The sequence below is a fragment of the Clinocottus analis genome, unplaced genomic scaffold, assembly GCF_023055335.1.
Source record: "Clinocottus analis isolate CAN_PGR_092001 unplaced genomic scaffold, fCliAna1.0.p SCAF_10, whole genome shotgun sequence".
Taxonomy (NCBI): domain Eukaryota; kingdom Metazoa; phylum Chordata; class Actinopteri; order Perciformes; family Cottidae; genus Clinocottus; species Clinocottus analis.
Genome location: NW_027175821.1, coordinates 9250645 through 9275075, shown reverse-complemented (window position 1 = coordinate 9275075; position 24431 = coordinate 9250645). Strand labels below are relative to the sequence as shown.

Genomic DNA, 24431 nt, shown 5'->3' with positions numbered 1-24431 from the left:
TGGAGCAGATCGTTGTTCAATCGGAGGATTGGCACCTCATTCCCCGCTGGTCCATGTCGATGTTTCCTTGGGCAAGACACTTAACCTTAAATCAACTTAATGTATGAATGGTGAGACAATTCTGATGGTAGCGCCTGCCATCAGTGTATGAATGGGTGAATGTGCTTTGAGTGGTCCAAGGACTAGAAAAGCCCATTTACCATATAAGCACCATAATCATCACATTATCAGTGTTACACAGACATGTTGTGTTTAAGGTGAACGGACCTAACACTGGATTACATTGAGGGATAGCGCAAACAATCAAGTAGACTGTGTAAGTAATCACCACTATCTGCTGTTTCTGTGAAATGTCTCTCAGAGAAGCCCAACACTGTCAGACTGGGTTGTTTTTTTTTACGTGTGCGACTTTCTAGATTACTGTCAAGAAGTCAGACAGCAGATAATGACCAGATTAAGGGCAATCTGACATGGGGACTTTGGATCAGGGAGGGTTGAGCTATTGGGATTCCAAAGCTTCTCAACTCTTTCACTGTTACCTTTCACCATAATAAATATCTGTCTGACTATCATCTTAGATGAGACATTCTACATTCATCATTCATTTAGCATTATTTAAGAATACATTGTAATATTGGGAGGGGAGGTGTTACTCTCTATCCCAGCTGGCTATATGTGAATAATTTAAATACTTTCTCCATAACGAATAAAAGAAAGCTGGTCCCGGTGCTACATGCATAGATGAAGACTGCTTTTATTGAAGTATAATAAATAAATACTGGGATAGAAATCCCACAGTAATCCTCATTAACAGTATTAGTAGTGCAGTGGTGGTATAAATAGAGACCTGTTTAGACTGCCAAGGAATAATTTAATTCTATCTGCTGTTGTTCATTATTCAGCCCTGGGTTCAATGCCAGAATGATAAATTTAATGTCTTCTGGCCAGATTGTTTGATACTTATACATACATCTATTAAATTTGTTGATAACTGAACTATAGACAAAACCCAAACACCAAGACGTCCAACATTGTTAAGTTCAATGTGTAATTTATTACCAAATAATACATTTCTTGGTACATCGACTTAATTGTATGTGTGTATGGAAAAGTGACTGCTCATGTAATAACACAATGTCCTCTTTGAAAATGAAATGCAGTTGATACAGTTTTACCATACAAAAACAAAACACATAGGTGACACAGGCACTATTCACTGTTTGGGCCTGCTTGATGAACAACTAAAGATGCTCCTGAGACATACAGTATGTCTTTATGTTAGTGCTATGATTGACCCCCCTACCGGACCTTCATAGGAATTGGAAGCTCGGAAATCTTTCAAGCATAGCCACTGTGACAAAATTCCCTGTCATCTCGTTGGAAGATTAAATACACTACTTCCTACGTCCTCACCGGCTGTCTCTGAACACACCTCTTGTTGTCATAGGTGGCTCAAGTAAATCTTCCGAAGCGGATGGCTCATCAAATGAGTTAGCATCATGTGACATGGACGAGCTGTTTAGCTCAGCAAACTAATTGATCATTGTAACCCTTTTACTGACAATTGACAGACATCAGTATAGACAGGAGTCTTTATATTGACAAATGCTAATGCCATGCAACTTTGCACAACTTTCATAATGCAGTAAGTTTTCCCGAAACAAGACAAAAGGCAACATTCCAAACAAAGAAAGCAGCCAATATATTCGGACAAACATAATGCAGCTATTGTTGTTTTTAATGTTAGCACAAAAACAAGGATACAGTATGTGGGGCATGAGGAGTTTATGTTTGCATAGCCATAAACTAAGGTCAAGACAGAATAGGACACAATGATATAAATGTATATCTACAATTCTGACCACAGCACAAAGCAGTTAGTCCATCTGTCAGTCAGTATTAGATGAATAAGGTGGTGCGTCCAAAGAGAAAAACCATGGTGGGGAACAGTTGTGGCTCAGTGTTTCAATACTTTGGATCTTTGCTACATGTGGACGTAGTTTAACAGTCACCCTTGTGCCTTGTCAAAAAAATGTTATCAACTACATTAAAAAAAAGGTCCTCTGTTTTGCTTCCTGGGCCTCATACACGCATTCCCAGAAAATATATATGTAATGTACTTTGGATGAAAACTAGATTAATGTTCTATTACTGCATACATTTGTGGGTATTTCCAAGAGGCATTCACTTAGAGTCAGTCAGGACTAGGTAAAAGGATAGAAAAACACTTTACACAAGGGTATGTGTCTCATAAAAAGGTGCAATCTGTAACAGTCGAAAGTGCTCTCCCTGCTTTGTAATGGCATACGTTTGTTCCCCATTTTTGTGTGACTGTAATTTTGAAAAACTAAATCCTTAAAAAGGTGCACATATAAAACAAATCAGTTAATAACTGTATTTTTTAAGTGTGATAAAGTCTTTTTTTTCAGTATTTTGTCAGTAAAACGTACTGTTGTACCAAACTTGAAAAATGACAATTTACAGATTACACCTTGTGGAGTTGAGAATTGTTAAAGCAGCAATAGATAACATAATACTGTCTCAAAGAGAAAAATAAAAAAATTCCAGTGACATCCATAGTTTTTTTCCCCACCAGACACCTGCACATCAAAGACAATGGTGCAAATATTGTAAAAATAAATACATAAATACATACATGGGTAATCCATCCTTACATACATACACATATTGTATCATAAAATAAGAGAATTATAAGATAATTATAAAATTCATATGTACAAATGCATAGTCCATATGCGTCCACCAAGAGGCCAAGCAATGGAGTTCCTCTCTTCATTTAGTGTTTTGTTTGGTGTATTTTTTTCCATGTGGGTAAATGTAATGTGGGTTAAAGTTTGTGTGCAGTGGTGTGCATGGCACTACAAGAACACAGGGGGTACACACCAGATCGCTCTGTGCTTTCCTCTTGTCTCGCCTCAGTGGGTTATTAGTGGCTAAAGTTCACAGGTCAAAAGTTGAGAGGTACGTGGCCAGGCGTGTCTGCGGTGTCTGATGTGCGTGTCCGAAAGAGCTGTGTGAGTGCAAAAACGGACGAGATGAGCACAGTGCAACGTTTGGCTAGAAGCCTGACCCCTTCACTCTCCCCCTGACCCTGTCCAGAACCAGTGGAGCCCACACTTTTACCCCCAACCCCGGCACCAGTTCCAGCTGTTTCAACAGCCCCAACAAACTCTCGATACAGAGCCACGATCTCCTTCAGCTTGTCCATGGCCTCCTGGCTGTCATCGTCTGCATCCTCGTGGACCAGACTCGCATTATGGCAGATTTCACAACCAGGGCATGGATTTGTTCGCAGGCAGGCTGCAGACAACTGAACCAGGGCACTGAAGCTGTTAGATAAAGAACGTAGGGCTTCGTCAGGAGCCCAGCCTACACGGGTGGCTCGCTGACACCCAGATGCCAATCGTCGAGCCTCTGCCTGGAGAAGACTTCTTTCGGCTTCTGTCATGGCGGCCATGCTTGTCCCAGTACAATGTGGGTCCGGTACTGGGGTTGTAACTGGGGTTGTATTCCCTTCCGTTCCATTGTGATTTAGGTCAGGCCCCACTTTTATACCTGTGATATCCTGCTTTGTGTCTTGACATTGTTGTTGATTTTGCTCAAGTGATCCCCTTTCTAAGACCAGCAAAAGTTGTTCTATATCTTGACGTAGGGAGGCAAAACCTCCCTTAAGCCCACCATAATTCTTGTTGCTAAGTGTACGAAGTGGACCACCAAATGAGTTTGTGGGGGAAACCGGACGTGAAACCACTGGACTGAGTTCAGAGGATGCAGTGGAGAAAGTAGAGAGTGGACGGGGGTTATCCCTCAGCAGTGACAGAATATTGGGCTTTGGAGAAGGTGTTGTAGGAGAAGCAACAGGTGCAGGTCGGGTAGGTTTGGGGCGTGTACGGCGTGAGAACTCATAAATGGTGAGCTCCTCATCAAAGCTTATGCCATCCTCAGTGTCTCCACTGAAACAGTTGGCGTAAACGGTGCGGCAGCCACAAGCCTCTTGATGCTGTTGTGGCGGAGTAGTGTCAGCAACTGAGGAGGTTGGTGAGTCACCCATTTGCATGTTGGACACACCCCCCAACCCCACTGCTGAATGGGACCGTGACTGAGGCTGCTCGGATGAAACACTGCCACTGTGTGCACTATTCTCTTTAAAAGTCAGATTTGGTTGCAAGCCGTTCGTCCCATTGGCCTTTTTCATGTGTAAGGTCACATCCTGGGCCTCTTTAATGGTGGCTATGACAACCTCAGCTCCATCCTCTAAAATGTTCTCTTTCCCTCCTGATTTTGAGGTTACAGTGTCTTTTTCCTTAACAGGGGTTTTGTTAAAGTCTGATAGACCGCTGGCAACAGACAAGCCAGAGCCAAATCCAGATGTGTCTCCATTGATGGAGCTGGTGGAGGGATAGTCCAGAGTTCCCAAAATCTCTTGAGAACGGGTCATGTACCAAGGCAGAGCCTGGATCTTCCCTCTCAGGGCAGACGCTGGCAGTCTACCTCCCAGACTAGAGGAGCTGGTTCTCAGGTCTGATCCAGATCCAGATCTTCCAGGCTCTCTGCTTTCAAGGCCCCCGACACCTTTGGAGTTTGTTGAAGTGAGAGAAGTGGTAAGGGTGAGAGGAGCATCTGCATTTTTGGGGGACAGACTTTCATGACTCAGAGAAACCCTCTTGGACCCTGACTGGACGCTGCCATTGCGGCTGCTCCAAGGGTGGATTCCATTTGGCGTACTGGCGCTATCCTTGAAGATCCCTTTGCTTGGATCAGTTGGGGAGCTAGCAGGTAGTGACAAGGGGTGGAAATTGGTGGGAGAAGTGGGTTTGGGTGGTACTGGAGGGGGAATGGCTAACTTTGTACCTGAATTAGAGCGAGGGATAGGGAGTAGGTTTGGTGGCTTTCTTGTGGGTAGAGCAGTCCCATTGCTTTTTCCTTCAACCCTAGGAGTTTCCTTTTGCTCAAGATTGTATGCTTTGTCATTGGAAACAACATGTGGTCCATTCTCATGCGTCAGATCTTTATTATTTTTTGGGCTGTTTTGTAGCTTCTTTGTCTTTACCTCAGTTTGTGGGGTTGCAATAGGTAGTGGTTGCTTGCTGCACCGCACTGCTCTGATCAGGGGTGATGAGAGAGGCAGTCCACCTGCCCCAGATGTGACAGATTTGAACTCCATGGTGTCTGGCTCCATTTCCAGAAGTTCAGAGGAAAGACGTCCAGAGGCATCACCATTGCAGTGAACATATGATCTTCCATGCTGTGGGGATTTTGGGGGAATGATCTTAGGTTTAGGAGGCAATTGGGGCTTAGGTGCCAATAGCGGTTTGACCTTAACTTGAGGTTTATGGGATGGCTCTGGTAAACTGGCCTGTTGGTTGGTAAGTTTATTAGTGGGGTCTTTTAGGGTCTCCACCTCTCTTTTGATTTTAGAGGAATTGGCTTTATTGGCAAGGGGGGAGGATGGCTCTTTCCCCACGACAGCTACAGGACCATTCCAGCCTCCACTTAACCGATTAGCATTCCGTCGGTCAGCCAGCTCAGCGTCTGTGAGAGAGAAACAAATAAAAAGGGAAAAGACAGAAAGAGAAAGGCATTAGTGAATTTACACAAATATTTCCCTCACTTTTTTAAATCGCATTAGTGTCTCAGTGCTGTTACACATTGCCATCACATTAAATGTGCTATGGATAAATTGTCTTATTCATCTGCAAGTCATACCACATGTACTGTAAACAAACCTGATAGATCCGGAACTGGAGGAGTAAATCTCTCCTGTGCATCAAAAAACTCATCTTCAGACTCTGAGGCAGTCTCTTTGACCAAAAGAGCTGGTTTGGGATTGGGTGAAGGTGTTAGAAATAGACCCTCTTCGTCCTTAGAGAGGCGCTGCTCAGCCTGTCCTTCTTTGTCAACAGGTATTGAACTAGTCCTCACTGGGACTTTGGGAGGGACCTTTTTCTTTCTTTTCACGGGTGATCTTTGAAAGGGTATGCTGTCAATCATTCTCAAATCTCTTGAACTGGGTATCTTAGAAATGCGTCTGAGTCCCACCAATCCTTGCTCTTCTTCCTCATCATCGTCATCATCACTAGTAGCCTCAGGAGGGCTAGGGAGGAAATCATCCCTGGAGAGCTCAGCAAAGCAAAGGCAAGAGTTTTCATTGCCACGGTAATTGAGGTTGGTGGGTCGCAAGGGCCCTTGGTGGTGTTTGGGCTCCAGGAGGTAGGGATGGTGAACATCCAAGCCTGGTAGATTCTCGCTTGTGCATGGTCCACGAAGCACATCCAAACGAGATGGGGCTTTGGCTGCGGCACTGCTATCATCCAGGGCAGCACTCAAGGAACCACTGGACAAGCTGGAGAAGCTGCTGGTGACCCGTAGGTCAGTGTGGTACCAGGTAGTCTCCAGGTTCATTTCTTCATCCATGATACTAAATGTACGTAGACCATTTCCTGTCGCTCCTTCTTCCTCTTCACCCTCATTTTCTATACCTTCTGTTGTCACTATTATCTTCACTTCCTGTTTGCCTTTGTGTTCCTCTTTCTCTTTTCTTTCCTCCTCCCTCCTTTTCTCTTCCTCTTCTCTCCTTCTTTCTTCCCAGTCTTGGCTTGCTGGGTCTGGCCGTTTGTAATTCTGAGAATCCATTGGGTCATCCTCATCTGTTGAGTCATCTGAATCACTACAGCAGCGAGACACATAACCTAATAACACCAGAAAAATACAGAGACAAGAGGATAATAAATTAGTCGAGCAGGATACAATTAAAAGAATATATAATATTGAGTGACTGGCTTTTCTAACAGTACCCGTACTGGCTGGTGACATACATCAAGTATGTGATGTAAAAATCAAATGGCCTATCAAATGGCCAAAGCCAGAAAGTGATTATTTTAAGTGAAACAGTTTTTGCTCACTTGATAGGGATTCATAGCACACGCCCTCTATTACGGCGAACTTCCCACACACACCTTCTTCAGCAGGAATCCGGTGCACCCGCACTTTTGGGCGCCCCAGACGGAAGACATTGACACAGGGATCCACAAGGAGTTTGCAGTATCCTCCCAACAGACACCCTAAGTCTTTGGCTGCCAGAGAGTCCATCAGTAAGGCAAATGGCTGCAAGGGGGAGGGCATTGCAGAAGATAAGGTAAAGTGATAATGGCCAAAGGGTGAAGGAGAATAGGCAATGGAGTAGGACAAAGAGGAAGACAGAGTCACCTTTGAGTCCAGTGAATGAGCTTTATATGGCTACCACACACCCCTTTAGGCTGTATACTGTTTGTGTATTGGAGGAGAAATGCTTGACCTATATTTACTCAAGCATGAGCTTTGGTGTGAATATAGTGTGGCGAGTGAATATCCATTATTTTTCTTCAACATGTGTCAGCGTATGGGGGCTACGTGTTTATGAATAATAGAGTCTAGCAAGGTAATGTCTTTCTTACCTTCATGTCGTGCAGTGAGATGCGCAGTACGCTGACTTTGTCCGACTCAGAGAGCAGCTCCACTCGGCTGATGCTACTGAACTCAACCAGTGTAGAGATCATATTGAGCTTGTGGTTGATGACCTGACTCATCCCGTATTTGGCTCCCACCAGCAGGCTGACCAACACCTCCCTATCCTGAAGCTAAGTGAGAATGAGAGCGACTAGAGTTACATAATGAAACGAAATGAGCAGTAAAGAGGAGGTAGAATAATGGTGAAAAAAGGGGGGGTGCAAATCTGTTTTGACAGGAAAGATAACATCTAGGATCATGCTCAGACGGATTTGTTGAGGCTTTTGAATGTTGCCCTGTAATATAGATGCAAGACTGAATTCTGATCAAGTTGTTACATAGTCCATTCCTTTACAAACAGACCCACCAGGTGATATCCGGCTGCTCACTCTTACCATCATTGTAGCTGTGTAGGAGCGTCCCCCATATGAAATTAGTTCTCCTAGCTGAGTGAGGTAGGCCAACCGAGCCTGACTTGCAGAAATTACCTAAAACAGAACAAAAGGCAAAGAGGAAGAATAACAGTGAGGCGGACAGCAAGGTGATAGAATGAAAGAAAACCAGGGGAATCTTTTTGTTGACTCACTGAAACAATTTTCCACAGGGAAATATAGTCCACGTATTTTCCAGAAACATTACATCAGCCCTAGACCTACTATTCACTTTAAATCATCCTCCCACCCTGCTCCCAACAATTTACCACCATTTTAAACATCAGGAAGAAAATTCTAAGTGTCAACTAAAAGGTACACTGAAGCCACTCCTATACTGTCATCTTCTATCCCTTTATGTCTACCAAAGTGTTCATCCACTCATCCATCAGTCTCTATCTACCTTCTGGCGTGGCTCTAGCAGGGACTGGATCTTTTTGAGGTGGTAGCTGATGGCTTTCCTCAGGTCCTTATCCCTCATGTTGCTCAGCAGTGTGGGTGAGATGAAGCTGTCCATGCCAAACTCCCTCCTGTCATTATCACACACACACACACACACACACACACACACACACACACACACACACACACACACACACACACACACACACAGAGGAATGAAAATCACACATATAATGAAGAACGCCGGAGCCTCAATGCCTCCTAAACTGTGACCTAGCTTATTATAGACTCAAACACTGGATCAAAACAAAATTCAGACTTTTCTAAAAAAAAGCAATTGACATATGTGGAGTTTTGTGCAGTAGAAATATCTGCTCTAATATATATATATATATATATATATATATATATATATATATATATATATATATATATATATATATATATATATATATATATTATCTCACAGCTGCCACTAGGTGTTAGTAAGCAGCCATATTTTAGCTGAACTGTAAGCTGACTGCATTCTCAGTTTAATTTGAGATGAAAAAAGCCTGCATCTGCGGAACACAAAGTATTTATGGCTGCAATGACGTATATAATCATATTCATCTATGAGTCAGTGAGATTATCTTTTTGGAAAAATAGATCTGCGCTTGAGTGTGCATTTATAGCTTTCTGGTGTGAAAGAAAGAGACAGCGAAAGACCGAAAGAGGGAAAATTTGGGGGGGAACAAAGGCACACTCTAAATAGGGCAAATATGCCAACCCGTGTGCAGCCCTGCATAGCATTTATCACATTAATCACATAAATAGATTAGGCCTTTAGAGTGTACCCTTATCCAACACAAATTGCAATGAATGCAATTGAATTGCAGAAACAGAACAAGCTCTAAGCCTGACGTAAAGAAAATCTATAATGAGGACTGCCAGAGTCCTGACCATACTGTCCCTCTGGTGCGTCTCAAAAAAGATATGCACACCCACAAATGACTCACGTAATACTCTTGATGGAGGCTCTGGTCTGTCCACAACTATCTAGCCTCTCGTGCATATGCAGGGCAGCCAGGCGGAGTGCAGTGTTACACTTCATCTCGACTGCAAAACGCTCCAGCAGCACGTCACCAACACTCTGGAAACACAGACATTACAAATACACCTGTACGTTACAGTAAAAATACCAATGTACAACTGAAAAGCATTACATTTTCATATTGACTTCATATTATTTAATATTCCAGTATAAACTTCAGTATAAAAAACAAATGAGGCAAAAAAAATCCTCAAGAACAATAGACTTGAGCTGCATAACAGCACATACTTAACTGTATGCCGGAGTTTTTTGGACCTCAAAAATGTTGCAAGGCCACAGGAACAGACGGTTTTATACATCATTAAACATCTTCTCACCTTGGAGTCTGGCTCTGTTTTTGTTATGTTTTACATTCAGTTTAGAGCACACTAAAGTACGTGTAAATATTGGATATACAGCTTCATTTGGGTGTGTTTGTAAACTGTTTAAAAAATTAATTGTATCAAACATTTAGACTTGATTTGAACAACATAAAGTCTCTAACATGGACAATAAAGGAGACATATAATGTTGTATACTGTAGAGGATAATTAGCTTCTCTGACCTGTAAAAATAGGTACTCAAAGGTAGAGGGGTCATCCTGCAGCAGGTCCATTGGGTCTCTCGGGACGAAGCACACCCTGAACAAACATCTGTAGTCATGGGAGTCTTTTTTCTGCACCACCTAGTAAAGACATAAAAATAGAGGTAAATTACAACAAAAAGAAAAAGCCATTCACAACTACAGCATGTTTGTGTGTGGATTTGTGCATCCACTGTTTCCTTTACCTTCTGTATGAACTCGTCTTCATGCAGTAGCAGCAGTTTAGTGATGCTGTACTGTTGCTCTAGCACCAGGGCAAAGTACTCAATGGCCCGGATGGACAGTTTATCCTTCAGAGTCAGCACAATGTCCTGGAATGGTGAAAAACCAACAGTTCAGACCCCCTTGGACAAACATGCTTCACCCTTGTCTGCTGATGGCAGATGGTCAAATCTAATCCACCCTCTAAATTTCCCTTTGGCTGAAAATGCAAACTGAAATACAAAATCTGTTCATTAATAATAATGATGTGCTCTTGAAGACAACAACAGAGATGGACCTACTCCTGGTGAGTCACTGACCCAATCATCCACCTTCTCTCTCTTTATGATGCCCAACTGGACTTCGAGATAATAAATAGAGCTACTCACAAAATCCAGCTTTTAAATGTATTTATTATTATTCCACCATTAAGAAACAGCTACAACACCAACAGCCTACCCATTTACCCTTAGGGGAATCACAGCATAACTTGTGGTGGGCCTAATTAAAAAATAGGGTTAGGGTTAGGGTTACCCTAAACTTTCTTATGAAGACACCAATATAACCTTTAACTATCTTTTATCTCTTTTAATCTTTATTTTGTGTCTAATTGTTTCTTATTGTTATTGTTACAGTATGATCGGTACATTCAACTTATTCAGCTTGGTATACAATGCATATGAATAAAAAGTTGTTTCTCATTGGCTTCCAAAGGGCGTACTGGTATAGACAAACATGTCAGCCGTCCAACAATGATGCTTCAATATGCACGGTCCAATTCCCCATCTTCCATTCAAGTTTCATTAAAGGTGATCCAGTAGTCTAGCAGTTATATGGCTGTTTAAAGGGTCACATTTTGATCTTCCATTTTTAGTATACACAAAAACATTTTTATGAAAGTTGGGAAAATTGCCTTTCTTCTTACATTCAATAACTCAAACCTGTTTAATACACACCTTGACGGTGGTACTGTTGTCAAACTTGAAGGCCTTGGTCTGCCCATTCTCTAAATAGACTTTTAGGACATTGGGCAGAAAGAGAAGAGAGTTTCCCTGATGGAGAGAAGTGAGAGATGTTATTATGGTTAGACAGGAATCAATTTCAAACAAGGGAAGAAAAAATAGAAAAAGGGAGAATGACCTGAGTGTGCCCGTTGACCACCACCTCCTCTGCAAAGCGCACTTTAACTGGATTACTCCTCAGACGAGCTCTCTTCTCTGCCGACATGATGGATGATTTGGGATTCTGCAACACAAAGACATGTGGCAGGGCCATTATGCAAGGACTGAGACGCACACTTGTCCCAAAAGTGCAATGACAATTCTGCGCCCAAGAACAATTGAAACACACAGCCATAATTAAAAGGTCAACATACACATATTTACATTTGCACAACACAATCCAAAAGCAATGTGAAGGCTCATAATCCAGTCAGAAGACATGGGTTTTCAGTCATATGCTTGGAAACAACCATAGCTCAGGTTTTACAGTAACGAAGGCTGGTGTTATGACTGTTATGACTGTTATGACTGCGTGAAAGTGTCTTTGAGTTTATAGGAGGGCATCAATGTCTTCTCTGTACTCACTGTCATGTGCCGCAGGATAGTCACAGTGATACAATCCTCCAAGTCCCTGGGTGGAGAAACAATACACACACACACACACACACACACGGTCACACACACGCATACAAGAGAGATCATTATCTTTCTTTCCAGCTGTCAAGTAAGCACTTTCTCTTCTGACCTTTGCCCTTAACTTGTTAAGCCTTTCTCTTACACACACACACACACACACACACACACACACACACACACACACACACACACACACACACACACACACACACACACACACACACACACACACACACACGCACACACCAATCCTCCACTCACACTCTCAGAAATGGACTCCAGCAAGCAACTATGGCCAAGCATTTAGTCACTGGACCGGACACTATGACAATATGACACTGATCCTAGAGACAAAACTGAATTCTTATTATCCACAAACGATCAATAGATAGATAGATAGATAGATAGATAGATAGATAGATAGATAGATAGATAGATAGATAGATAGATAGATAGATAGATAGATAGATATTATTACCTTAAGAGGCCCTCCACCTGCTCAGCACTCAGGTCCTCCAGCACTGTATCATTAATCTGTAGCATATGGTCCCCTGGGTACAGTATCCCATCTGCAGGACTCCCTACACGTAGGCACACACACACAAACACACACACACACACACACACACACACACACACACACACACACACACACACACACACACACACACACACACACACACACACACATAACAATAAAAAAGTGAATGCTTGTAGAAAACAAAAACCTAGCTGCAAACATGGGCTTGCACTTTCAAGAAAGGGAGACACACACACACACAAACACTCACACACAATGACACATATGGTTAATCTACATGGCTGACTCAACAGTGTTCAGCTGATCTCTCCAGAATGTGAGGGGTTACAGTCATTCTGGGTCTCATCCAGCTCGGCTCTGCTTTGCTTTTTCTAGTTATTTATACTCATTTGTCTTCAGGCAAGAGAGCATGGCTGAGGCACAGCCGTTTTAGCTTACTCCAACACACACACACACCCTCAAACATACTAAGTGTATGTATGCGTAAACACATATTTTTACCCACCCTGACTGACTGGCAAAGCCCCGTCTGTCCCTGATTTTTGACCCACTGTCGGCCTCCCACACTGCTTTGCGGGCTTATATATACACACACACACACACACACACACACACACACACACACACACACACACACACAGAGGGAACACTTGCACACATTCCCTCTCTCTTGCCAAACAAGCAACCCCCTCAACCCCACCTCTTACCCTATTGAGCTTTCATGGTAGCTCTGCCAGTGTCCTGATCTGTGCATTTTTTTCTAGTCTCCTCCCTTCCTCTTTCTTTTTCTCTTTTTCTCTCCTTCTTCCTCGTGCACCACTTTTTTTTCTCACATTCACCTCCTCACACGGCCTGTATTCGCCGACTCCTCTCACACCCAAAGGTGTCAACTCCCCCCCCCTACTGTTCTCCCAGCTAGCATCTTTTCTGTCTGTTAAATCTTGTTTTCTGTTATCACTTGCCAGCAGATAGCTATTACAGAGCTGGTGGCAGGGTAGGACAATTTATCAGCTTATCTTACAGGATAGACATAAAAGTAATGGATCAATCTCTCACTCTCTCTCTCTCTCTCCCTCTCTCTCTCTCTCTCTCTCTCTCTCTCTCTCTCTCTCTCTCTCTCTCTCTCTCTCTCTCTCTCTCTCTCTCTATTTCTCTCTCTCTATTTCTCTCGCCTATCAATTGGAAAGTGATTTAATTTACAAAGGATAAGCAGGTTGCTCTGTTGTTTCTGTGGCTTTTCTGGCACTGTGCCCTGCAGTTGGAATTCCAGGGGAGAGTCAATCAATGGTCTATGCGAATTAGTGTGTGTGTGTGTGTGTGTGTGTGTGTGTGTGTGTGTGTGTGTGTGTGTGTGCGTGCATTCGTGCGTGCGTGCGTGCGTGCGTGCGTGCGTGCGTGTGTGCGTGTGTGTGTGTGTGTGCGTGTGTGCGTGCGTGTGTGTGTGCATCTGTTAGTGTGTGTGTGTGTTTGTGCACTGTAGCATAAAGCAGGTGGCCATTTAGAGAGGGAGCAGGAAAACAAATTGCAGTTCTCCACCAAGACAAACATGCCACAGTTTAAACACACGCCATCACCAGCTCACTGCTCATGTACCTGCAGCGATGTCCCTGACCAGCAGGGGTGCATTTGTGGTGAGGATGAAGCCATGTCCAGTGCTGCTGTCCAGGACCGGGTCCCTGGTGATCTGCAGCGTCAGCTTGGCCTGGAAGTTCTGATTGGACAGACTGTTGGATCGCTGCGACCTCCCATCGCCGAGCAACCGCTCTCTGACGAGGTCAAACAGGGTAACAGGTTAACTTTCTGGAGACTAGAACACTGAATTCATCAAGAGATACAATCAGGCGAATCAAGGGGGAGAAAAAAAATCGCTGTTGAACTATGTCAACTTTCATCACTTTGTACAGAATTCACTTCTCTACTTTTTTAAAACGTTTGTACAAATCATTGCCATCTTCATTAGGCAATGACTGACTATTAGAACAATCTTCACTGAGGGATTTATGTAATATCTGGCCCAGTAGCCAGAATGTCACATTCATATAAACTGCTATACATCATTATCTTAAATGCACCTTGGGAATACACATTATCTGTATATGTTTAAACCAGTGACATCCTTTCCTTCAGCCTGCTGTCCTGACCAGCTGGTGACATGGTGAGACTTTTCCCCAGGAATGACAAACAGAGAGTTCACTAGGCTTCCTCTGCACTGTCTACTTGGCTGAGACAAGAGAGGCTTCATGGACAACAAGGGAATAGAGGACTCTTGCACGCATATTTGTGGTCAACTGTGGGCTGTGTGTGTGTGTGTGTGAGAGAGGTCAGAGACTGTCAGGTTTTGAATATGTACTCAACTATGTGTTATGCATCTGAGTGTGCGGGTGTGGAGAGATGATATGCTGAGAGTGTTCATAACCGGTTAAGAAATCTACTTTTTTACCTTTTTTTCTGATTTTAGGGGTATTATATATTATATTTTGAAATCATTCTATTTTCACAGCTATAAAACACACCATCTGTACAGTTACTTTCTTGAAACTTAAATTATGTATACCACACCTCCCACACTGCTTCTCCACTACAGAATCTGGCATCAGAAGTGGATGGAGCTGTTTTGTCCACTCTCCAAACTTGATTGTTTGGCTGTTTAGATCAGTTGTTTTAGTTGTTGCCGCAGTGGTTTGTGTGGGGTTGGCATTTTCTGCTACTACTGGCTGTGCGGTGCCAACATTTTCTTCTGCATAGTCAGTTGTTTTTCCATCAAAATCTACTCTATTTTCTTAAGTTGGAGCAGTACTGGAGAGGGGGTACTGTATTACTTTTACAAACAATTCCTGAATTTTGGATTGGATTTCTTCCCTGACCTCTGAACCTTGTTCATTCGGTACCTGCTAAGCGACTCTCGGGTACGTCGTATTATTGTTCCCACCACCTGCTGCACCCGACTGGTTCTCCGAGCTGGAGACCTGCTCCGACATCGCTCCTTCTCCTCCATTTATCTAAAGAGACAAGAAGAGAAAAGCATATGAGCTACGGACATAATCCCAACAAGCTGAACACAGATTTTTTTTTAAAACAGACGGGTAGAGAAGATGAAAGCATTTGGAGACAGATGATACGTTAGAAACAGTTTTGAGTTCAGCTCTGTCTTGTTGGACTATGCATTCAGCACAAGCATCAGCTAAATTTGCATTTTGTCTACTCTGTTTTTATATTCAGAGCATGTAGCTGGCCTTGAATGCGATGAATAATCAGATATTTGAACAGAGCAAGAGAGGCTGAATGAGAACAAGAGGGGTGTGGGAGTGTAGTCCACATGAACAACAACACGTCACACACACACACACACACACACACACACACACACACACACACACACACACACACACACACACACACACACACACATTTGCTTTAATGACCTGATTCTCAACAACTGTACCATCACACAATACCAGGATTCACAAAGACTTCAATGTAAATATGCTACAATCGGCAGGTTCACTACAAATCTGCAGCTGTGCGCTTTCTTTTTTGCCTGCCCTTTAAACAGGGGGGTTATCGGGACATAATGAAGAATGGAGGGCTCAGTCAAACCGCGGGGAGGCAAAGCTGGTCAGCATTGAATCCTTACCAACCCGTAAGACGATTCCCCTCAACTGTGTTTTGCTTGTCAGCCAATCAATATGCTGGCTTTGAGCTTGTGGAGCCTCTGATAATTCCTTGACAGGTTTTATTGAAAATATTCTCTACGAGGGGTGATGCATTATTCATGGTCATGTTGAGGTGTCGTGGAATCAGATTTCAATGTGTTTTTGATTATTTGGACAAAGTAGCTGCTTCATTTGTTTGTAGCATCATAGTGATCAGACATTATTTTGTCGCTATCTTGTGATATACTTCATCTTCTGTTCATGTCATTGGACTGTTTCACCCCACGAGGCAGAGAAAAGCTAGGGAAACTTTGTCAGTAGCAGCCCAGACCTGATCAATACAGCTAATGATGATGAATGTGGGCCTGAAACCTAATGATCTGCACCTTGGCCTCAGCCGACAGCTGCAGAGAGCTTAAAGAAATAATGCAGGTAACTTTTGCAAGCCAAGACTTTTGTGAAGATCTTAAAGAAGCGCAACAACTTTTTGGCCATCCGCCACATGTGTATGAGGCATTTCAAGACAAGCCTTTGTGGAGTGAGAAGGAAGGTAAACATCGCAAGTACCTCATTGTAGAGACAATACACCCTGCATTGCAATCAATAGAGGTTTTCAAGCAGTTTAGATCATATCCATAAGATAGAATACTAAATGAATTCATCTTTACTTATCTTTAAACAGTCAGCATCTCCAACAGATTTCAGCTTGTCTCTGCCAGTGATGACTAGCCTGCTCCAGTATTAGTAAAGCATGCAGTATAGGTCTGTGCTTTAAGAGGATTAGAGGCCCTCATTCTGCACGGGCCCACCCTTTTCAGGGTGTCACTTTAGCACCTACCGCTGATCTGGATTGAGGCAGATTGACGTGGATGAGAAGGGATGAGCGGGGCTAGGTAGCTGGCTGCTGCACATTGTGATTAATGACTCAATGTTCGATCACTGAGAGAAGCATCATATGGATCACGGAAGATATTTGGACCGCTAACAGAGACTTCTTTGCTTTGTGTTGGATGTGCAGAATACTTGCAGGTGTATAGATGTGCATGTGTGTGTTGTAGTGCTGCAGTCAGTGCTGAGTCAGGTGACAGTTTTCGCTGTCATTCTACTTATTTCTCTCTTCTGTCTTTTATTTTCTCCCCTCTCTCTCCTTCTCTCACCCTCCCTGTCCTTGCCGAGTCAGGTAGTCATCTCGGATGACAGTCTCTCTGGGCATCAGCAGCAGCCAGCCATTTCTTATACAAATGCACATCCTTAGCACTTGGGTTTACTATCCTCACTCACAAAATAACAGCCCATCTTTTTAACATTATTGAAGCAGATGTGTGTATGAGTGTAGATGGTAAAACCTTTGAAATGCCCATCTTAAAAATGAAATACTATTAAAAAAACAAGGTAGACCTACTTCTGGTAAACCGCTGGCAAAGGCAGAGAAAGATGTGACATAGGCTCATATTCTGTCTTCAGGAAACCTGCCATTTTAAGAGCTCTAATCTTGTCTACATATTTTAAGAAAGAAGCACATTTCAAATGAAAACTGTGAGAGAGTGACTCACCGTGATGTGGCTTGTCTCTTCAGGACTCCAGAACACAAATATCCTCTCGCCCTCTGAGACATCAGCTCTGCTGCCCCTCCACGATTGGCTGAAAAGAGGTGAAGGGGGGTCCTTGTGATCATCAGGGCCAATCCCAATCTGGTGCGGCCACCTGTGCAGAGCAGAGCAACACCATCAGCGAGACCTGTCAAAACCCATAAACAAGATGCCTAACCACATGACAAGTTCATTTTTATAATTAGAGCGCCAAGCGAGAAGTCATCAAGTCTGATTAAGTCAGCTCAGCTGTATCTACCATGATTTTTTAACCTGTTCACGAGTAACAGAACTACATTCCAGTTGTTGGTGTTCATGAACATACAAGTATGTCAAGCAAAGCAGATGTGAGTCCAAACCAGCTATGTGGTTGTGGTTTTCCAAGAGGCCCCTCCTCTGATCCCCAAGGCTCTCTCTCTCTCTCTCTCTCTCTCTCGCTCTCTCTCGCTCCCTCTCTCTACTCCTCCACAGCCTCAAAAGCACATGGCGATGGAGAGACGAGGCACTCCATCTCCGTCTGGTTGTCTAAATTAAAATTTCATACCGCCCAGTTCAGTTAACAGTTCTTACTGGGTGCACTCTAAAAGCAAAGAGGACAGCTTGTGAATCCTGATGTGGTAGAAACAGAAAAGCTGCAGGCAGCGACAGATCTTGGGTTAGGATAAAATAGGACAAGTCTTTCATATGAACATCAGGGCAGATATGGTTGAAACCTTAGCCGGCCTCTGGTTGGGGGAGGAAAACACACTTGGGAAAAGCTCTGTTGTGAAAATCCTGGCTGTTAAATTAGAAGTTAGACTGAATAAACATTCTTGATCTTGTCTAAGGAAACCACATCGTTTTGTATTTAAATGTTGACCTGCAAAGTAAACTCTCACTCCCTGGGGGTTTCATCTCCAAGAGGAAACAGAAATCAAGGAATTGATAGTCTCGTCTGTGCAGCTCTTCCATCAGGCCCTGTGTCCCACACACAAAGCTCTTTCACAAGGCCCATGTGTCCCAGTGAAAGCCAGCAGAAGACCTAGACCCACACAGACTGCAGGGCACATGAATAATGCATGTGGCTAATGCAGCTAGCCTCCGACAGCCTTCTTCTACTTCTTTGCCAACACAGGCAACAAGAAGAGCAGAGCACAGAAGAAGAGAGAGCCACAGGAAAGACGTATTGGGGTTGCAGAGAGGAGGAGGGGGAGGACTAGGAGGGGAGGAGAGGGGGGGGAGCTCAGAGGGGCTGAGAAAAGGGGAAGGGATACAGAAAGAGAATTGGTCTGGGCATAGAAAAAAGAGAAAGGACAGGATATTGCAAGGGGAGTACCGGGGGAGCATTTTAAGGAGAGTGAAGAGGGCAGAGGCAAAGAACCAGGAGAGTAAAACTGCAGGGTAAGAAAAGAAAGAACAAAAGTATCTACAGTGAGACGTTAAAGAGTCTGTGGAAAGAAATCTGATCAATGCAGCATTTCTCCACCAACCGAAAGCCAACAAAAGCAGGCAACAGACATCAATGTGGTTTAATAAATAAAACAGCAAACCTGTAGCATTGTGACATTTTGAATGTTGTTTCATACTTCCCTCCTACTTTATGGTGTCTTAAGTTAAGAGCTTGTTCCCTCTTCTAATGAAGTAACAGCGCGTTCAAATCCAAGCGATGAGTTTTCTCCTAATCTGGTTCTGAATCAATAGTAATCGCGAATCCTGTCCTCCGCTGTCCTTAAGCTTAATGGAGAATAAATGTGCAAAGTGTTATCTCTCTGTGCCGATGTCTTTGTCTCATTTCTCTGAGACAATGTCCGCCCTTCTCTGCTCATTTACCCACAGAGTATCTCTCTGTCTCGGCCAGTCAATCAGTCAGTTCCTCAATCCTGTCGCCTGGTATGAGCACACATGCAGTTCATAGACATACTCCATTCTCTCCTCAGGGGTTGAGAGGTGGCACTGAGCTGGCAGCTTTTGTGCAGCCAGCTGGATAGAAAACAGCCCAATTAGCACTGCTGGGCTGGACCGGGCCACAGCAGGTCAGACCAACCTGGACAAGGCCTGGCGAAGGTGCATTAAGACACAATCCGAGCTAATGGATATGACTATCTGACTGACAGGATGAATTAATCAGGAACCAACTTAAATTATTGTCAATCAGGTCTCCGCATTAATAAACTATGAACAGACTCAGAATGGACATTCATTGTGGTTACAAACACTCAAGCACACACCACATGCATGCACTTATGCACATACAGACAACTCACAGGGATTAATATGACGAGTGGATTGTTACACGATCAGTAAACAGAAGTAGCTGTGCTCGCTGACTGAACGACAGCTTTTATTTAGAAAGGGCCAGTTGGCTGTTATTGACAATTTGTTCTCAATATGTCACACACACACACACACACACACACACACACACACACACACACACACACACACACACACACAGAAACATACACACCCCCTCCAGCCAAATATGACACACCGGATACAGCTGCACCACGAGGCGCTGGGTAGAAGCAGCAGGGGCTGGTTCAGCAACTCAACAATTCATTTTGGCTCACAGTTGCTGGCAACAAAGTTGGCCACAGAGCATAGCAAACACTCAGCAGCACACGTTGCATGAAATGATTTTAAATTGTAGTTGTAAATATGAAGAACAACAAGTAAAGCAGTTCATAAATACTCCAAAGATGTATGTTTGCTGTGTAAGAGACAGCAGACTAATTAAATACAGATGATATGCTGTGCTTTGAATTCAAGGGTTGATTCTTGTGGGAACTTTAGATAAAGGTCAATACATCTTTAGATCTAAAGGATTCCCATCAAAGATTTGAGAAACATGAAAATGGTTTGAGATTCATGAAAAGGGTTTGAGATACATAAAAATGTGGAGGAAGGTTACAAGAGCCAATTAAAATACATTTACACTCATCAGAGACTATAATGCAAATAGTATTGTGCAACTTGATGGTCATGAGCAGCTTCTATAATAATGAATATATTTTAATTTTGAAAAGAAAACAAATAAGATCTTACTATCCATGTTCTGAACAAATTAAATAATCATTTTTGTTCACACCATTAGAAGTATCTTTAACGTCTAAAATAACAGGCTCCTGAAGAGCTCAGCTGATGCGGGGATTAAGGGTGAATCGATAGAGAATTGTTTCAATTTTATTTATTTTTCAGTTGAGAGGATCACTATGTGAAACTCCTTATTCACAAAACTAAAAATGCATCATGACTGAATTTATTGTAAACTAAAGTTAGACTGAAAATTCAGTCGATAGTGTTTATCATTCTTTGAACAACAAAAAATGGGATAAATACAACAAAAGACATCTCAGGTAAAGACAGACATTAGACATGGCAGTACCCCACAACAACATCACCATTCAAAAAGTGATAAGTGACACAAAACATGTCACAATGATTTGTTTAATTACCAGAGCCCTCCTGGAAAGTGTGAAGCATCTATGAGAACAGGTCCCTCCATCCTGATGTGTACCACTCATATTCACCATAGAGAGGGTGTGTTAGATCACTGAGCATTACACTCCTCACCACTTGGTCCTGACCTGCATGCTCCCCAGAGGAGAGAAGAAAGTCTAATAACTTTATTGATACCCTAACTTGTTGCTTCTCCAATAAGTATGTTACAATCCACTATATTGATAGGCACAGGCAGCTGTAGACTAACTGTCAGGATTTTGTAAACAAACTAGGCTTAATATGCAGTCTTTATGGTTACTAGCTAACTTGCCCCTTGGAAAAAAACACATTGCAATACAATCATATTGCACTGAAGTTTACCAAAGAAATATTAGGAAACTATTATGGTCAATTTTTCAAACAACAGCTTTAAGTCTGTTCATTGCTACACTGCTAGATAGATAGCTTGATAGATAATTACTTTATTGATCCCCAAAGGAAAATTCATGTTGTGCATGTTGTGTTTTGCTGGTTAGTTCTCAGACATAATCACATCTCCCTTTACTTCATTCAGCCGGTCAGCTCATCCATTAGCATTATGCAGACGGGGCTCTGTGTGTGCCGCTCATTTCATTTTCCCTTTCATCTGCGACCTGGCAAGGCTTGAGTTCCCCTGTGCACTATTAAATAATGGGTCTTTTGAAAATTAATAGTGTGCTGCATTGTGTTACAGATGTCTATCGATAATTTTGATGGTTCTGGAGACAGACAGACAGACAGACAGACAGACAGACAGACAGACAGACAGACAGAGAGACAGAGAGAGGAAGATCTTTGGACATTCTAGGATAATAGATGTTGCTGAAGTTTGGAAAATTGTCTGCTTCTCTTCTTCTGTTGCTGTCTGAGCCAATTTCCTTCAACTCAGTGATCTTTCAAAAACTGCACAATAGAGGTCTAATCTTTAAATAAAAGTAATACGAGGGCAGCCAGTGAGCCAGTGAGCTAGCAATAAGATGTAATATTGCTACAATATGTCTCTAGGCAATGGAATAATACTTACATATAGCCACAGTATAACTTTAATATTTAATATCACAAAGTAGAAGAAAGAGGTATAAACTTTATATAGCTGATTATGTACTGAAAGGCTTTATGATTGTTTTAGTCTTTTTATACTCTCAATGTTTCACAAGATATTAATGAATAGAGTTGGCCTACATTATGGCACCACTGCCAGTCAAGTGTGCCATCACCATGGAGCTGTCACATCAATGAGGTCATGTCTCATTTTTTCTCTGGAGGAGTAATACTGCTACAGTTTGAAGGAAAACAACTGCATTTACAGTATATTCATCTGTACCTTATATCAATCAATCAATCAATCCACTTAGCCATTAATATATGTATTCATCCTTTCACTATCACCATGCACCAATGTGAGCCCCAACCCATAAAATAATTGAATTCCTTTTAACACCAATATTGATTGATCAACAGATTCCAGTGGACAGTGGCTGTAACAATATGAATACCATTTCTGAACAGCTCCTGTTATGGATTGATCTAATGATCAGTTGGCCCACGAATCGGGCTGGAGCGGCAAACACCAGCCCAGCTACACAGTGTGCCCTGGAGACATGAAGCCAAGACGAAAGAGGAAGAGAGGGGGAGAGGATGGCTGGCTGGCTTCAATATAAGTGGGACAGTGGAGCAGTCAGTGGGGCAGATCGAGGCTAATGCAGTTGTCAAGGCTCCCCTGATGTGCAAGTTCTGCCCATCGTGTTTCTCCTCAGGCAGACTGACCTCGGAGTAGCAACTCCCATCACATGTTGTAGCATACATCCCTGAGTCATAGCACAGTGCCTACAGCAGTGGCAGAGCACAGTCAAACATTCTCAGTGACCCCAAGAGAGAAAGGAAAACACTGGAACCCTGAGCATCCACAGCTAACTGCTCATCAGAGACAAAATGGCATTCATTCATTCATTAAGTGTGCATATGTGTGTGTGTGTGTGTGTGTGTGTGTGTGTGTGTGTGTGTGTGTGTGTGTGTGTGTGTGTGTGTGTGTGTGTGTGTGTGTGTGTGTGTGTGTGTGTGCTAGCTGCACATGATGCTGTGTAAAAAACGCGCAATGGTTAACTTCAGTGATGTCTCTATGTGCACAGTTCAGGCTGCAGTATAACACGTGTTTAAATGTAACCGTAACCAGCGGTCATAATAAATCATGTCATGCATTAAATGAAGGCCCCAGAACAGCAAAACGCATTGTTCCGGTCTAGTTGTGTTGCGCTCGTCATGCCTGGCACGGCACGGAGAAGCGCAGGAAAGGGGCTGCTACTGGCCAAAGGATATATGAGCACAGAACAAGGAGAGGCGACTGTCCCAGGGTGGCTGCACATCGCCTACGCCCATTCATAATGTGCGTGTTTTACTACCAAGACTCCTGACAGCCCCCTGATCCGTCAGGATTTAGTCCGTTCTATCCCAATCTGTAGACGGTGACGGGGATTTCACTGCGCATATGGCAGCATGGGTCTCCACTATCACTGCATAAGACGAGTGTGTATGAGTATGTTAAATGAATGCCATACGGTGTGGTTTTAAAATGGCCAGAATTGTGACTGTGATTTCGTATAGTATCGTAGCGATGTATACTCCATAACCTGAAAATGGAATGAACAAACTAGACTATGTATAGTATTGACCGTGTCTATCGCTCGTAAATGCGTTATACATTCCCGTTAAACAATCTACATTTACCTTTGCACTGACCAAACAATAACTCTGATCACTGGCTCAGCCATGCCGGTCAAACCAGGGGACTAAACAAAGAAAAAAAAGGTCAGTCTTTTGTTACCTTTATAATCTTAATCGGATTTAAATACATCCACCGCCTCCCTCACACAGGGGCATGGGTGTAGCCTGCAGGCGTTGTGAAAACGACCGTCAGTTAAATTATTCATTTCGATGTGATAAAAATCAGTCCAAATGGCAGGAATGGATGCAAGGTGCAGGCGCCTCCGTGAACAGCCAGGCGCTCCTTCATCAGACAACAACACCGGGAAATACCAAGAACACTCACCTAGTTTGTCTGAAGAGGAGACAGCCGGACCGAGAGTCTGAGCAGGTTATCCCCCAAAAAGAGCAGCGATGCGGTGAATTTTAAGGGAAACGATGTTTGATTCTTAAAAATATCCGCGGCGTCCTCCCGGGCCGGATGATGGTGGTGATGTGGGGTGTGTGTGTGTGTGTGTGTGTGTGTGTGTGTGTGTGTGTGTGTGTGTGTGTGTGTGTGTGTGTGTGTGTGTGTGTGTGTGTGTGTGTGTGTGAGTGAGGGGGGCGGGAGGTTGGCTATATGCTGGATGCTGTCAT

The 24431-nt window shown here is 43.1% G+C and overlaps 1 protein-coding gene across 2 annotated transcripts; it reads right to left on the bottom strand.

The window, feature by feature from the left end:
* Nucleotides 1-908: 908 nt before the first annotated feature.
* frmpd1b (FERM and PDZ domain containing 1b) lies at nt 909-24431 on the bottom strand. Of its 2 annotated transcripts, none has more exons than XM_068586531.1 (17): nt 24142-24431; nt 17601-17751; nt 15283-15393; nt 13988-14160; nt 12332-12434; nt 11803-11848; nt 11357-11461; nt 11173-11268; nt 10201-10326; nt 9977-10096; nt 9338-9471; nt 8341-8467; nt 7902-7994; nt 7455-7637; nt 6924-7125; nt 5748-6710; nt 909-5553 (listed from the first exon to the last, which is right to left on the bottom strand). In XM_068586531.1, exons 3-17 carry the CDS (start codon nt 15387-15389, stop codon nt 2969-2971), a joined length of 5163 nt encoding a protein of 1720 aa, XP_068442632.1. In that variant the 5' UTR covers nt 15390-15393; nt 17601-17751; nt 24142-24431; the 3' UTR covers nt 909-2968. The 2 variants fall into 2 exon arrangements, with proteins under 2 accessions (XP_068442632.1, XP_068442642.1); XM_068586541.1 differs by having other exon boundaries at nt 910-5553; nt 6978-7125.